Source organism: Armigeres subalbatus, chromosome 3, assembly GCF_024139115.2.
Source record: "Armigeres subalbatus isolate Guangzhou_Male chromosome 3, GZ_Asu_2, whole genome shotgun sequence".
NCBI classification, from domain to species: domain Eukaryota; kingdom Metazoa; phylum Arthropoda; class Insecta; order Diptera; family Culicidae; genus Armigeres; species Armigeres subalbatus.
Genome location: NC_085141.1, coordinates 141,869,789 through 141,885,270, shown reverse-complemented (window position 1 = coordinate 141,885,270; position 15,482 = coordinate 141,869,789). Strand labels below are relative to the sequence as shown.

Below are 15,482 nucleotides of genomic sequence, written 5' to 3'. Positions count from 1 at the left end.
AAATTAAAACGTATCTTTCATCGATTTTTCATAATCATTATGTTTATTCAACATTGAATGATTACCTACTGTGAAAATTTGATGAAAAAACACTTCCAAACATCATTTTGGGACCTATTTCATTGGCACGTCAAAAAGTTGGTTGGAATTTTGCAAAGGGTGAAAAATAAACAATGGCAGGGATTGCTTTTAGTAGCTGCAATCTTCCGGGAATGGCAGTCAGAAGGTGCGTTTAGGGGAGTTATTTGTTGAAAAAAATAATCAGGGCATTCGGTCATTGCTGATCTAAATTACAGCTTCCGTTTCAACTTGCCCCGGTGTACCTTCACTACTAAAAATCCACACATATTTATTGGCAAAAATCCATAGATTTATCTTATGATGTATATCAGCGCACACATAACCATTCTCCAAGCGACTACTAATAAAATATATATCCAAATAAACTTTATGTGTGGTCTTGAATTAGCAAATATTTATTTTATGTGTGGTTCTATATCGATTATATTAGGGTGGAGCTATTGCAAAATTTTATAACGGCGACACATATATCTTATACAGATATTTTTGGCAGTGTTACATATATTGTACCTTTATCAAGGAGTAACTCCTAGTTAACTGTTAACTATGTCCCGTTTTATTGTTTACATTTGTTCTTGCAATACTGCCAGGGATATAGCGTAGCTGTCAACCCCATACAGATGCACCGTAGTAAACATGAATTTGACACTTTTGGAAATTCTGACAGTTTTGGGCATTCTGACATTTTCGGTTTGTGCACGCTTAATTCAGTTGACCTTTTTCCATGAGTTTCAACTGGGTTAACTCCTGTAAACGACTCGTTTTTTTTGGCGTGCACGCGTGAGTGCACTACACGATTCAGAGGAATAAATCATTTTTAAGTTATAAATCTGTGTAAGTCAACGAATAAAAGAGTAAACATATCTAGGTATGTATTTCATGTTTGATACGGTGATTTTGACTTTTGCTATACCCCTGAATACTGCATATTTTTCCTGACTATAATTCCTGTTATCCGGACAAATGCAAATCCAATAGCAATACAGAGCAATAGAGGGGCGTTTGTACATAAAGTTTTGACAAAAAAAAAGTTCTATGCTAAAGAACAAATGTAAACAATAAAACGGGACTTAGTTAACTCCTTGATAAAGGTAAAATATATGTAACTGAAACGTCGGATAAAAACGTAAAACCCGTTTTTGAGCATAAGAAGACTGAAAGCCATAACCTCAAATAGCACCATCATAGTCGATCTCTCCTAGGAAGTGGTAGTAGTTCAGTTAATTAAACTACATGTTTATATAGACATTCGAATGAAAAATCTCAATAATCATTTTACATTCTCATTTCAAAAAGTGGAGTCTGCAACTAAAAATTAGCTTGTAAATACATAGAAAATGAAAATGAAAAGTCCCATTCATTGAATTGCCTATAAAAATTAGAGTAAAAAAAATCAAATATGTACTGAAGAACCTCGCCTAATTTTTTTGAAAATCAGAAAAAAAATAAGATACCTCATGTATAAAATTTTGAAGGTAGCATGAAGTTGTATAAAATTGGTTCAACCGTTTCGTGAAACCGTCGTGCATCTTTCCCCAGCTCGCACAACAACGTTATCAGCAGTCGAAGCGCAGAGAAAAGATGAAAAATAATTTCCCGTTCACAAATCGCTATGGTGTTGGAATGTGCGAGTCTACGGAACTCGTTTGTTCGTACGCCGGGAAATCCATCCAGCGTGTAACGTTGGCCATTTTTCTATCGTTTCCATCATATTTTTTCTTCCGCCAGGTGATTTCCCACCAAACACCTAAGAATAGTTAATATTTATTTTTGCTCTTATGGAGACGTCGTTCTGCTGGTTCATTGGCAGCATCGATTGGCTGTTTTTCAAGTTGCTATTGATAACTTATCAAAATACGCCAAGTTATTAGAAACGCAAGACACGTTTTCAACCGCGACTGATGCTCGCCGAATCGTGATTTAAATCACGATTTATTTTATCCGGCTAAACTTCTTTTGGATGGTAATGAAAAAGTTAAGGAATCTGGCGAAAAAGAGAAACATATTTCAGAAGAAATATATGACCTTAGCACAAAGTCTGTAAATTGTTGATAAAAGCCGTATTATTATTAAGACATTTCCCGTTGGGACTGCAATTGAAAGCATTCCACCGAACCGAGCAGGAATTTTCTCATATCCCAAGCCACTAATTCCACGGCGACGGCAAAATTGGTACCTACCCGAAAACCCAAATAAACAACCGGTGTTTACTCGGCGGTTTGCACGAGCTCCATGCAAATAAATACTCTGGCTCACCGTATCCCGCAACCGACAAAGCCCTCTTATCCCCGCAGTAAACTTTCCGGAAATGGTCCAGAGCGGCAAACATGATGGTAGGTACGAATGTATGGAGCTCCGTACCAACCACCTAGATATGGACGATGTCTACGAATTGGAGCTTTAAATTACGACTTACTCACTCCGCTGTGCCGAAAGGAAAGAGGGTGGAAGATAGACTGGGGCGTATGAGAACACTTTCGTTCCCTTAAAATTATAGTCTGACTCACACGGCACCCTTTCCCACTCAATCCATTTAGTTTGGTAACAACTTCCTTTTGCTGTTAAGAATAGTTACGCCAGGGTACGTTTCTTGCGGCGACTTGTTATTTCTCTATTTCCATCCGACATAAGAAGATAATAAGGAGCTGCTTTGTGTTGCCTGATTCTTCATGTTTGGGGCTTACGAATGATACCATGGAAAAATGGTGGATTGGGATGCTTCATTTCAATTTTAATTTATCACTGCTATTTGAAACAGAAGCCAGATAACCGAAGATCGCAACTACTTTTGCACAGCAAAAAAGATTTTTTATTCACTGATGTAATTTACAGGTACTACATTGTTAATACGATTATTACTATATTGGAAGGGAGTTTATGCAGCTGCATAAAGTTGTAACACTCGGATGTTGGACAAGCCATTGCTCTGATTCTTCAGACTGAGAAAACCAACTTTCGATTACAATGTGATGGACTTTCGCACCTGTTGTTCAACATTGCGCTAGAACGTGTCATGCGGAGAGCCGGGGTACGATTTTCAACCTTTTCAACAGATCCAGTCAATTTCTTGTTTCGCGATTCACATGGGAACATTTGCAAAGGTGGCATAATTGACCACCGCGTGAAACGTGAGGCAACAAAAGTTGAACTGGTGGTGAATGCATCAAAGACAAACTACCCAAGCAGCACAAGCCAAGGGAATCTGGTTGCAGCAACTTAATTGTGACTCAATCCGGTCATATATAAGTTACCGTAATCTATGTATAACATGGGTGCCACTCGGGTACATGCTGGTGGGTGGAACCATGCGACAGGGCCCGCCTGGAAAGCAGTGTTACGAAAGGCGGGGATACTTTCGAGGTGGTTGATGAATTCATCTACCTTAGATCCTTGTTAACGGTTGATTATAATGTTAGTCGTTAAACACGAAAGCACATCATCTCTATCATTCAAGAATTCTTGAAATATATCTTCCTGGTAATGCAATGAAATAAAAAAACATTTTTTGTAGTCATTCGCTAATGCTGCATAGTGACTCACTGAGACTAATTAAAAAAGTTCATCGCATTTCTTCCACCACCCCCTTGCGGAAAACTAAGAGAAGAACCTGATAGCCAATGCGTTTTATCTGGAATCTCTTCTTTCTTTGCCTTATAGCGATGGATATTGTGTACAATGTAGTAAACCCATCGGAATTTCTCATTCATTAGCGCGGCTGTGGTTTTTCTTATGGGCGATTAAACTTGCTAATGGATGAGGAATTTCAATGACCGACCGTTCTTTCTAATCGAGAAATTGTGTGGGTGTACCTTGCTTTATCCTATGAGACATAATGAAAATTTTTCCACGAGGTTTCTCTCAATTTGGATGTTTAATAACGTTTTGAAAGGGGTTCAATATTATTAAAATATAAACCATTATAAGAACTATACCTAATTATTCCTATTGGTTCTCCCATTTTGTAAATTCCATCGATAACACCTAATATCCAACTTACCTTTGGGAAGAAGCCCATTCTCGATAACTTTGGCCTCCAGGAGCAGTCGTGGCAGCAATAAGCATATGGCCGTGATGATATGTATGAATGCAGAGGTTGGTCCACCGTGTATCCAGAGCGCCCTGTTTAGGAATAAATAATGAAGAAACAACTGCAATTAGCAAACGTAAATCAAATAGAACAGCACCTTCTAACTGTTCTCGGTTCAGTGCGAGGTCGATAATCAATCAATAGCAGCAAATTATTATTTAGATTGTAGATGATTATCATCGTGTCATTATCATTAGCGATTGCGAATCAATAGAGAAAGTTCGAATTATTGATGGCTTTACAACGCACAGATCACGCTATGGTCGTGGCGCCGCTATCCTCATGACAATCGTTATCATTTGCGAGGTGACATAACTCAATCCGCAATTCACTTAGCGCTCCACCGTCGTCTGTCGTCGAGATAAGCCAGGCGTGAAAATGATTGATTACAGTATTGATCCACCACGTGGTTTATTCAACGAAACAGAAGAAGGCGGCGAAGGGGTTAGGTTAGGAAGTACTCTCACCCCGTTTTGCGTTCGGCTCCATGCTGGAAGACATTTCAACGCAGCTCGGCGAATGAAGTGTTTCCTATTAATGGGTAGTAATTTGGCTTGTAAGAGGATTCCACTAATTAAAAGCATTCGTCAAGCAATTCAAGCGGATGGAAAATTGGATCGATAATTTGCCAACGTTAGTTTAAATTAGCTGTGGCTTAAATCAGAACAAGTTAGTATAGCCACTCATAAGCTCATTAAGCTTTGAATGGAAGATTCAACAGAAAGATAATTACGCTGTAAAATTTGTTGCGTTGATCACGGTATATCTAGCAATTACTTAAAATAAATCATGATAACTTTTTTTTTCAGATTCATCGTATCTTTTGCAAACATCTAACAACAGAGGCGACAATGGGTCAAAGAGGTAAGAAAGGCTCAAATGAAATGGGTGACATGGTTTCATCTACTTTGAACCCGTGCATTGGGAGTTTTAAGGCATAAGGAATAAAAAGGTTACATTGTATCTTTTTAATTACCACTAAAATGCTAAAATACTATTCTCCGAAGAAAACTCTTTGATAATGTTCGAAAATAAAAGATTTTTCTTTTATTTTCTTTTCAGTCTTTTCAGTAAGGGTTGTCACCCAATACGCAGAGCCTGCGTCTGATGGGATTAACGATGATACGGGGTTGGTTTTTAATTTTTTTGTCTTTTTCCAGACATGGCTTGAAAATCTAGATGCAAAACATGCCGATTGACCGAGGATTTAATTTTGGATAGAGATCCGAGATAAGTTTGTGGTAAGAGTATGAGTACTAGAACGCTAGTTTTTTTTAACTTTATTAGAGTGATTTTTAAGTTGTATACAAAGTTCATCACTTCTAGAACGCTAGTGGCGTTGTAGTCATTAAAATTATTTTGCCAAATTATGCTTCAACAAGCTTCAATTGGCCATTAATTTATGCATCATGTAGTAGTGCACGTTTGGTTTCGTCGCCAACATCAATTTTACACTTGTAACCGGTACTTTGACTGCCAGGTCGAAGTAACCTAGACGTTAGTCAAGCGAAAAGGAACGAAATTAGCTTTGAAACGAAAAGAAACTTTTGAATCAACTGTGGTAAGCCAGCAGAAGTATAAGCATAATAATACACTGTTGTATGGGATCAACATTTGCAAATTGCAATCAACATAAACCAAATTTTGTATAAATGATTTGGACGGTACCTTGAATGTCAAATATGATATTTTTGTTTGCTTGTCCTCAAGTTCAAGTATGAACATCGGGCTACTGTGATGTAAAACATGGACATCTGACACCTAAAATACCGTCTTGAACAAAACATGTTGATTACAACATTTTAAGTGCCATTGGCAACCTACAGTCGCCTCTCCACATCTAGATATTGAAGGGACCATCGGGATAGGGAGAGATCGAGGAATGTGAGGAAAATTGAAATGGGTACTAGATCCAAAAAAGCTTGTTGCTATGAAAAACGACAATAAAACAAATGTCGTTTCCTGTTGTTGATGTGTTTGTTACTGTCCAAAGTTGGTCTAGTAGCCTTAAAATTTGATCGTATCGACATAAGGAGAGTGAATCCTGAACAAAATATGATCAGAACACATCGAGATAGAGAGATTCGAGATAGGGAGATTCGAGATAGGGAGGTTATCAAGATGTAGAAAGCCCAAATGTATGTAGATTGAAGGGACTGAGTAAATCATCGACACAAGGAGAGATATCGAGATATAGAACATCGAGATGTAGAGAGTCGACTATAATACTTATGCATCTATTGGTAATGGGTCAAGCACAATGGATACGTTTGCGTAGCTCTTAAGCTTGGCTCGGTTGTTATTCATATTGATGATTACGCCGAGGATAAATGTCCTCCGAACCGACAAAAACGAGTGGGAGAATCGACGTGAGAATAAGCTAAAGTGACCTTCCGTAACACGGTAGATCACGTTGACCTAGTGTGTTGCGGTGTAAGATCTACCAAACAGAGCCCTAGCTTAATCCATTTTTCTAGCTAGGGCAAAATTTTATCAAGGCTGGCAGAGCGCAAATAAGACTACTGTTTCGATAGCAGGTATATTATATTTTGGGCTTCAACTGTATTGAAATTTAACAATTTGGAATGTTTACAGGTAAGTATTACAGGTTAGTATTTATGAAATACTCACAATTCGGTGGGCCTTTGCTATTGACGCACCTGCTTTGTCTTATTCCTAACCTAACCTAGGCGATGTGGACTAAATTAATTTATTTTATGATTATTATTCCTTATTTTATTTTAAATCATTATCATTTACTTTTTTCTTCCTTCTTTTCAGGTAGCGGAACGATGTATTGATATCTGCGAACAATTATATGGAAATAAATCCAACTTCTTTTCATTTCACCAAGCTTTACAGGTCGCTTTCTTATCATGTGGTTTTACTAAAAAGATCGACGATAACCAGGCCCTCTCCTGACGTTTCATCACTTGACGCGACGCTTTGACAGCTGACGCATGCCGTACGGAAACAGCGGCCGGCTTAACCGCTTCTGCGTTAACAGTCTCCCCCGGGTGTGGTCTGGAGTTCTCCGGAGTCTCACGATGATCCTTTAGGTCAAGCAGCGCCAACCTTGACACCGGACACAATATTTTGTCGAATCTTAACGACGGCCTGTCGACATCGGCCATCCGGACTTGAGATTATTCGAATGATTCGTCTTCGTTTCCATCCGTACCGTTTCGTTGGTTCTGCGACCATCACCAGATCCCCTGCTTCTAATGTACGGATTTCGTCGAACCACTTCGGTTGCCGACGGATTACAGGCAAGTATTCGATCAGCCAGCGATTCCAGAAAACGTCCAGCTGGCGTTTGATCAGTTCCCAGGACCTTCCTAGGATTTCTCGACGGACTAATTCACTAGACTGATGAGCACGGCTTGCATCGATGATTCCTTCTCTTTGTGGTTTTACCCCGTTTGAGCTAAACACCAAAAAGTGGTTGGGTGTGAGTGCCTCGGTCTCCTCAGACTCAAGGGGCAAATACGTCAGAGGCATTGAGTTCACCATACGTTCAGCCTCCACGGCTAGTGTCTGCAGCCCCTCATCGTCAAGTTTTCCTTAAGAGTACGCTTTGGCCATGGCAGCTTTTACTGACTGCACCAAGCGTTCCCATGCTCCACCCATTTGTGGTGCTCCTGGCGGAATGAATGTCCACTTTGTGCTGGTACTGGTGAAGGTGTCGGACAGTCCCTGGCTAATTTGGTGCCGCAGAACTCGCTCAGCGCCTTGGAAGTTCGTTCCGTTGTCACTGAAGATTCGGCGGGTGGACCTCAGCGTCCTACGAATCGACGACTCCGTTGACAGGGTGTAGGCTTCAAGATGGGTGGCACGCGCTGTTAAACATGTAAACAAAGATCCAACCCCTGTCATAAGACGAGTTTATACAATCCCATTGAATTCCACCACTTAATTGTATCTTGACAGATACGTATTTCGACCTCAAAAGTAAGGCCGTCTTCAGTGTCTCGTACTTGACTCGACTTACGTCTTACGTTTTACGTTCGATATACCTAGCTTGACCAATAGCGGACCGAAGTAATCGACGTAATCTGTGTAGGTGAAGGCCCATTCATGGTGCTAGACGCGCAGGCGGAAGAGAAGCCATCGGTGGGATTGTTGGTCTTGTTCGATGGATTTTGAAGGTTGGGCAGTCACGGCTAACTCGCTAACTTCCAGTCCAGAGTTAGCAGTCACGGCTAACTCGCTAACTCACCGCTAACTTACAGGAGGAGTCTTGAGAAAGTATACAGTTGACGAAGCTCGTTAACTACGGTCTCCGCATTGCCATGACGGTATTGTTGGTTATAGTGGTGCAACAGAAGATTTGTGACATGATGACCTCTCGGAAAAATAACATTATGCCGTACTTCATAGCAGACTCCTTCTACTGCGCCGAATCGACCGCGCTCGCGCAGCAGGCTATTGTTGTCCAACATAGGCATCAGTCGGTAGATGGAGCTCTGTTTCCCGATAGTCTGTTGATCAGTTTCGTTCGGAGCTCTGTTCGATAATACGGCGATCTCGTCTGGATAGGAGATTTGTACCATCTTGAAGATTGTTCTTTCCGCTGTCTGTAATTCTGCTTGCGACAGTCGTCCAACGTATCTTGCATGTTTCTTGATCGTATTGTTCACTCGTAAAACGTATCGTAGAACGTATGCTGTTGCACGTAGAAGTTGATCAAAACGGGAGAAACGCTCGAAATCGATCACCGGCGTGAACAAAAAATGGTGGAGAACTGAAGCTCGCATTTCTGTGGTGGTGGCGCGTTCCGATCTTTTGGAACGAGGCCAGTCGTTTTCTGGGAGTCGCAAGAAATCAGGTCCGTGGAACCAGTTGCTGTTGCTGTTGAAGTATGGGCCGCTTCCCCATTTAGTTGCTTCATCCGCTGGATTGCAATGTAAAGGTACCCACCGCCACATGTCTATCGTATTGTGCTCCAAAATCTCGCTTATCCTAAAGGATACGTATTGCCGGTGGTGTCGTGGGTCGTTCCAAAAGATTGTTTTGGGGACCGGGACATTGTGGTTCTCTCGAACGAACTTTGGCCAACGTACGCCCAGGACGCATCCTTGCAGCTCCAACCTTGGAATGAGTTCAATTGAGCTACCTTTGATTTCGCGGCTATTAGACAGCATTGTGGATCGCCACTGTTGCTGAATGTGCGTAAGTAGATCGCACAAGAATACGCCACCTCGCTGGCGTCGACAAAAACATGCAGCTCGGAGTTGCGATATGTTTCCTGACTGGCGTGTCGGAAGTAGCATCTCGGGATACGTATTTCGGCGATATACTGGATCATCTTCACCCACTTCTGTCACTTCTTATAGACATCTTCGCTGACTTGCTAGTCCAATTCCGTTTGCTTTCGCCATATATCTTGGATTAAGACTTTACCGTGTATGATGAGCGTTGAAAGCAATTCCAAGGGGTCATACAAGGTCATAACGCACCGCAGCCAGGGGTCATACAAGGTCATAACGCACCGCAGCTTTTGTCTCTTTGTCGGCCGCGTGTCAGTTTGAATCCAGAGCAATCCGAGCAATTTTTCGGTTTTCCATTGTTCACCAGGTTCAACTGATTGTCTGTTACGGGCTGCTCTTCATATAACCCTTCCATTACTTTTCTGCTGTTCGACCGCCAGTTATGCAGTTTGAATCCACCGTTGCTGTGTACGTGTCGCACATCGCTCTCCACCTTCGCTACCTCCTCTTCGGAACTAAAACTCGCCAAATAATCGCCGAATTAATGGTCGTCGATGATCGCACTTGCTGCTTCTGGAAAGCGCTCACGGTGTTGCTCAGCGTTGAGATTTTTGATGAATTGCGCCAAAGCTGGAGAGCAGGTGCTCCCGAACGTCGCAACGTCCATCAGACAGACGATTGATTCATCAGTCGACCATAAGAAGCGTTGGCTGTGCTTGTCATCCTCCCGTATTCGGATTTGGTGAAACATCTTCTGAATATCCGAGCTATCGGCCACGTTTCATCACTCGACGCGACGCTTTGACAGCTGACGCATGCCCTTCGGGAACATCGGTTGGCAAGATTGCCGGCTTAACCGCTTCTGCGTTAACAGTTGTGGGAATTAAGGATTCATCGTATTTAGTCCCCGCTACCAACAGCAGACTTAGGAATTAAACATAAATAATGTTACCTTGCAGACAGTTGAAAGACTCGAGTTCATCTTGTTTGAGGCTAAACTGTATGCAGCGGAAACAACTTTTCAAGCAATTTATTAAAAACCCTCGGTACCCGGTCCAAGGCTGAACTGACTGCTGGAAAAATCGAGTTAGGGATTTCAATACGTACTAACTCTTCTTGAACTGGTGAACAATAGTAGGGAGAGGAACACACGGAAGTTCTTATTACTGAACAAATTCTCTTGCTTGAGATGGTCTCGTAGACAGAGTTAAAACCCGGGTTTTCAGCGTTTACTGGTGATATTCTAGAAGCAAGACAAGGATGTGGCTAGGGCTCCGATGCATGGCCAAAAACAGTATTGCTGTTCTGTTTTCTCAAGAAAGGATTGATTTCCTATTGAAAAGGGGCGTGCCTTCAATGGGATTGCTCTCTGTGGAGGGTCTAAATAGACCTTGTCATGGTGGTCTTGAGAAAATAAAACATCAACTGTATCGAAACCGATACTGCATTCCTTATCAATAGTAATGGAATAATTCGACATGCACTTAAACACTAAGGATACGGGTGACGCTACAACAGATCTAATAACTGGTCGCAGTGGCACAGCCAGAAGTTACCAGGGACACCTTATGCATTATATCCAGCTTTCCACGCTCGCCATAATGGCGGATACCATAAAAATTTTGACATTAACTGTTTCCCGACACTGAACTGAAATTTTAGTCTATCAGGTATCAGGTATCAGAACGTCGGCTCCAGGGGCACGTTCACCTCAATTCGGGAGATTTGTGCCATCGCCTTCACAGCCTTTCTCATCACGCACCTGACGGAAAAGGAAGTGAACAAAAAGGAAAGGAAATATGGATGGGAGAAAAATGGGAAGATTGGGAAAGGTACCCTTGAAGAGGGCATACAACGTATACAACACGTACAAAAGCTCATAGCTCCTTACCACTACGGGTTATGAACAACAGAATACTTTGAAGGTTAAGGTTTCTGTAGTCAATTTCACTTAGTAAGTGTTTACCAAATATTTGGAAACGCAGTTGCGCATAAACTGGGCAGTTACATATCAGATGATAAGAAGTTCCATAATCGGATTCACAACCATCACAGACAAAAGATTCAACACGTTGAATATTTGCCATGTGATAGTTGAGTCGACAGTGACCTGTCAAGGCCTTGACTAAGACACTGCAATTCTGTTTAGACAGATTAGCTAAATAGTTAGCTACTAACGGAGATGGCTCTCGGATATACAATTTTGTTTGTCGACAAGAATCCAAACTACTCCAATACCGTTTGTGCTGAGTGGAAGCCCAAGAGCTAATCAAACGCTTCACCCAACACTTAGATATTGGAATAGCTGGCTCAGGACCAAAAAAGTCTTGTGATGCTCCAGTGCGAGCTAACTCATCAGCCAATTCGTTTCCAGCTATGGAAGAATGGCCAGGTACCCATATAAGGTGCAATGTATTAACTGAATTCAGTTCCTCTATTTGAGTTCGACATGCGATTACTAACTTCGACCTTGAGTTGGCCGAAGCGAGGGCTTTGATAGCTGCTTGACTATCTGAACAGAAGTATATTACTTTGCCTATTATGTGCTTCTGCAGTGCGGATTGCACTCCACACATAATGGCAAATATTTCCGCTTGAAAGACAGTGCAGTGTCTACCCAGTGAGTGGGACTGTTCCAATCTTAGCTCACGCGAGTAGACACCTGCACCCGCTCTACCTTCGAAGAGGGAGCCGTCAGTATAACAAACAATGCTGTCCGACATACTTCTCTCCAAATAGCCAGATGTCCACTCATCCCGCGAGGGGAATTGTGTTGAAAATGTCTTATAAGGAAAACTACTAGCGAGTGTGAGATCACTTGGAGCGAGGACTGTTCTGTCCCAATCAACCATGAGTTGTAACAACGAAGTGTGTGTAGAACTGCGGTTTACAGGATTCTCTTCCATGAAACCGAGAACCCATAATCGGTAAGTACAAGAAAGTGCTTCTTGTTTGAGATGTATGTGTAGTGGGACAACGTCGAAAAGAACCTCGAGAGCAGCCGTGGGAGTCGAAGAGAACGCACCAGTCATTGCCATTAGGCACATCCTTTGAAGATGGCCTAATTTAGACTGAATTGTCCTCACTTCACCCTTTTGCCACCACACAAGACATCCATAAGCCAAAATTGGTCGTACAACTGTTGTGTGTTACCAGGGACACCTTATGCATTATATCCAGCTTTCCACGCTCGCCATAATGGCGGATACCATAAAAATTTTGACATTAACTGTTTCCCGACACTGAACTGAAATTTTAGTCTAAGCAAGCGATGATTTCTTTCGTTACCATTGACAGTCCAAAGATTGTTATTTTTTGTCAACAAGAAAACTTGTAAACGTAATCGTATCTAAATAAATTCTATTCTATTCATATTTTCTAATATTTCTTTCATTTCAGATAGCTTGTAACCATGATGCTTACACGTTTATAGAATGAAATACAATTTTAATCAAATTATGCGAGAGGTCTGCATACATTTTGTTTGTATCATACAGTGAAAGTGGGCTCAGATTGCACCTGTCCCTTGAGGTTTAAAATAATCCGGACACGATGTGGCCCAAGTTTGTACTATTGGCCAACTACCCATTCAACGCGATCCAAAACGGTACGCATTCTCAGTTGCGATGCTACAGTTGGGGTCCCGTCCCAACAACAATGACTCAACTCAACTTTTTTTTTAACGGTAACATTCGAATAGTGTGTCAATAAATTAATGTAATAATTAGGATGTCTATAGACTTTTACAAGTGGACCTATACTCGTTTACGTTTGAATGCTTGTGTACGGATGTAAATTAGCATTGTCGACTCGAACGAATTTGATTGATTTGAAAATTTGGTTTTCTGCAAAGAAATCTAATTTCTTGTTTCGCCTTAAATGATTGTTTTTGGGATTGTCATGTGCTGAAAAACACATCAGCGCCGAATTTCACTTTGTTTTGCAAACTCTTCTTGAGTCATAAGTTTGAGCATTGACACGTTGTTTGCGAAATCAACCAGATTATTGAGTTCGTGAAATACGAAAGTTTTTAATAATAACCCATGGTATTTCTTTCTTCGTGCTGGAATACCGAGAAACAGTACTTGAAACATTGCTCACAGCTGTTGTCGCTGACCGTTGACTTTTGCAGCAACTAAATAGAACTTGTAGAAGATTGTAACCCTCTTTAGAATGACCGAACTTTATCTGAAAGAAATAACATATTAATTAAATGTTTTTAATTCCAATTCTCAATACCAAAGATGAAAGGTTTTATGCATAGATTGCATGATGACTGAACATAATAAACATTGGGATGTCATTGGCAACAAAGAGTACACTGCATACTTTGATGAAAATTCCAGTTCAGTGTCGGGAAACAGTTAATGTCAAAACTTTTATAGCATCCGCCATTATGGCGAGCGTGGAAAGCTGGATAGGGGAAGGTGGTCGGTTGTCGGCACCCCGTCGTAACTTTTGACAGCCAACAGATGTGGTCATTTTGACATTTGCCATACGTGTGCTATGTAAGCACGATCTTGTTGTGCCCATTTCCGAAGCATGTAGAAGCTTTTGTTTTGTTTTACAGAGAAAACACTTTTTTGTCAAGTGAAAACCCACTCCAAAGTTTGTTTTGGTTATGCTATAAACCGTAGTAAAACGATCGAAATGGTGAGCGCATTACGTATTTACAAAGCAAATTTACTCTATTTTGTGATTCAATACTGAATGCCACCGTAGCGGTCACAATTTAACTATTATTTTCAGGGTACTACCTTTTTCAAAATGGCATAGAATCAACGCTTAACAAAATTGTTGATACAAATTTTCAAATAGATGAAATAAAACAAATCTCTCCACCAGTCATTAGCTTATGCCTATTGGCTTCCATTGGTATGCAAATGTCACCACATTGTGCAATTGGACGAAAGTTATGGACCAAAAACAAAAGGGTGCCGACAGCCGACCACTTTCATTCAGACTAAGGCCGGAGTGACCTGTGCCGTGCATAGAAGTCTTCTCTATTCAGCACAGTCCATGGCTGCACGTCGCCAACCATGCAGTCTGCGGAGCGTCCACAAATCGTCCTCCACCTGATTGATCCACCTTGCTCACTGAGCACTTCGCCTTCTTGTTCCCGTCGCATCGTTGTCGAGAACCATTTTCACCCGATTACTATCCGATATGGTAGATACGTGCCCGGCTCACCGCAGTCTTCCGATTTTCGCGGTGTGTAGTCGTTTCTCTGATCCGGGGCACCGTGCCTAGTGCAGCGGCTGCGGTGCTTCCAATGGCGGATCGAATATCTCTCCAGGCATCTTCAAATAACGCTGCGCCTAACTGCTCTTCCTTTGGATGTGCCACTTCTAGCTGCTGGGCATAGTCTTGGGCTAGTCTACCGTCTTGTTGCCGCCCAATGTTTAGCCGCGGCGGACGACTCGGACGAGTGTTGTACACCGTCGAGAGTTTTGAGCGCAGACATACTGCAACAAGGTAGTGGTCGGATTAAATATTCGCGCTGCGGTAAGTGCGTACATTCGTGATGTCAGAGAGGAATTTGCCGTCGATTAGAACGTGGTCGATTTGGTTTTCCGTTTCTTAATTCGCTGGTTTCCATGTGCACTTGTGGATATTTTTGCGGGGGAAGAAAGTGCTTCGGACTATCATTCCGCGGGAGGCTGCGAAGTTCATACATCATTGGCCGTTATATACCGGTCTATACATTTCCTCCCTTCCTACCTGAGCGTTCATGTCATCTAAGATAATTTTGACATCCCGCAGTGGGCATCCATCATATGTCTGCTCCAGCTGTTCATAGAACGCTTCTTTCTCGTCGTCGGGTCTCCCTTCGTGTGGGCAGTGCTCGTTGATGATGCTATAGTTGAAGAAACGGCCTTTTATCTTCACGCGTTGGCGCATCTTGCCCAAAACTATGTAGCCGGTTCCCAGCTTGTTGGTGGTGCCACAGTTTTGGTAGAAGCTAGCCGCTCGATGCCCGCTTATCCACACTTTCTGTCCTGTTCAGCAGATTTCCTGCAGCGATACGACGTCGAAGTTGCGGGGATGTAATTCGTCGTAGATTATCCTGTCGCAACCTAGCAACCTAGCAACCAAGCCTAGCG

The 15,482-nt window shown here is 41.9% G+C and overlaps 1 protein-coding gene across 2 annotated transcripts in view; it reads right to left on the bottom strand.

Annotated features, from left to right (window-relative positions):
* LOC134227973 (protein tincar) overlaps window positions 1-15,482 on the bottom strand; it is a 541,225-nt gene that overhangs the window by 141,730 nt on the left and 384,013 nt on the right. For both annotated transcript variants that reach the window (XM_062709692.1, XM_062709690.1), the window contains exon 7: window positions 4,079-4,200. In XM_062709692.1, the coding sequence (XP_062565676.1) occupies window positions 4,079-4,200 (122 nt within the window). The remainder of the gene's footprint in view (window positions 1-4,078; window positions 4,201-15,482) is intronic.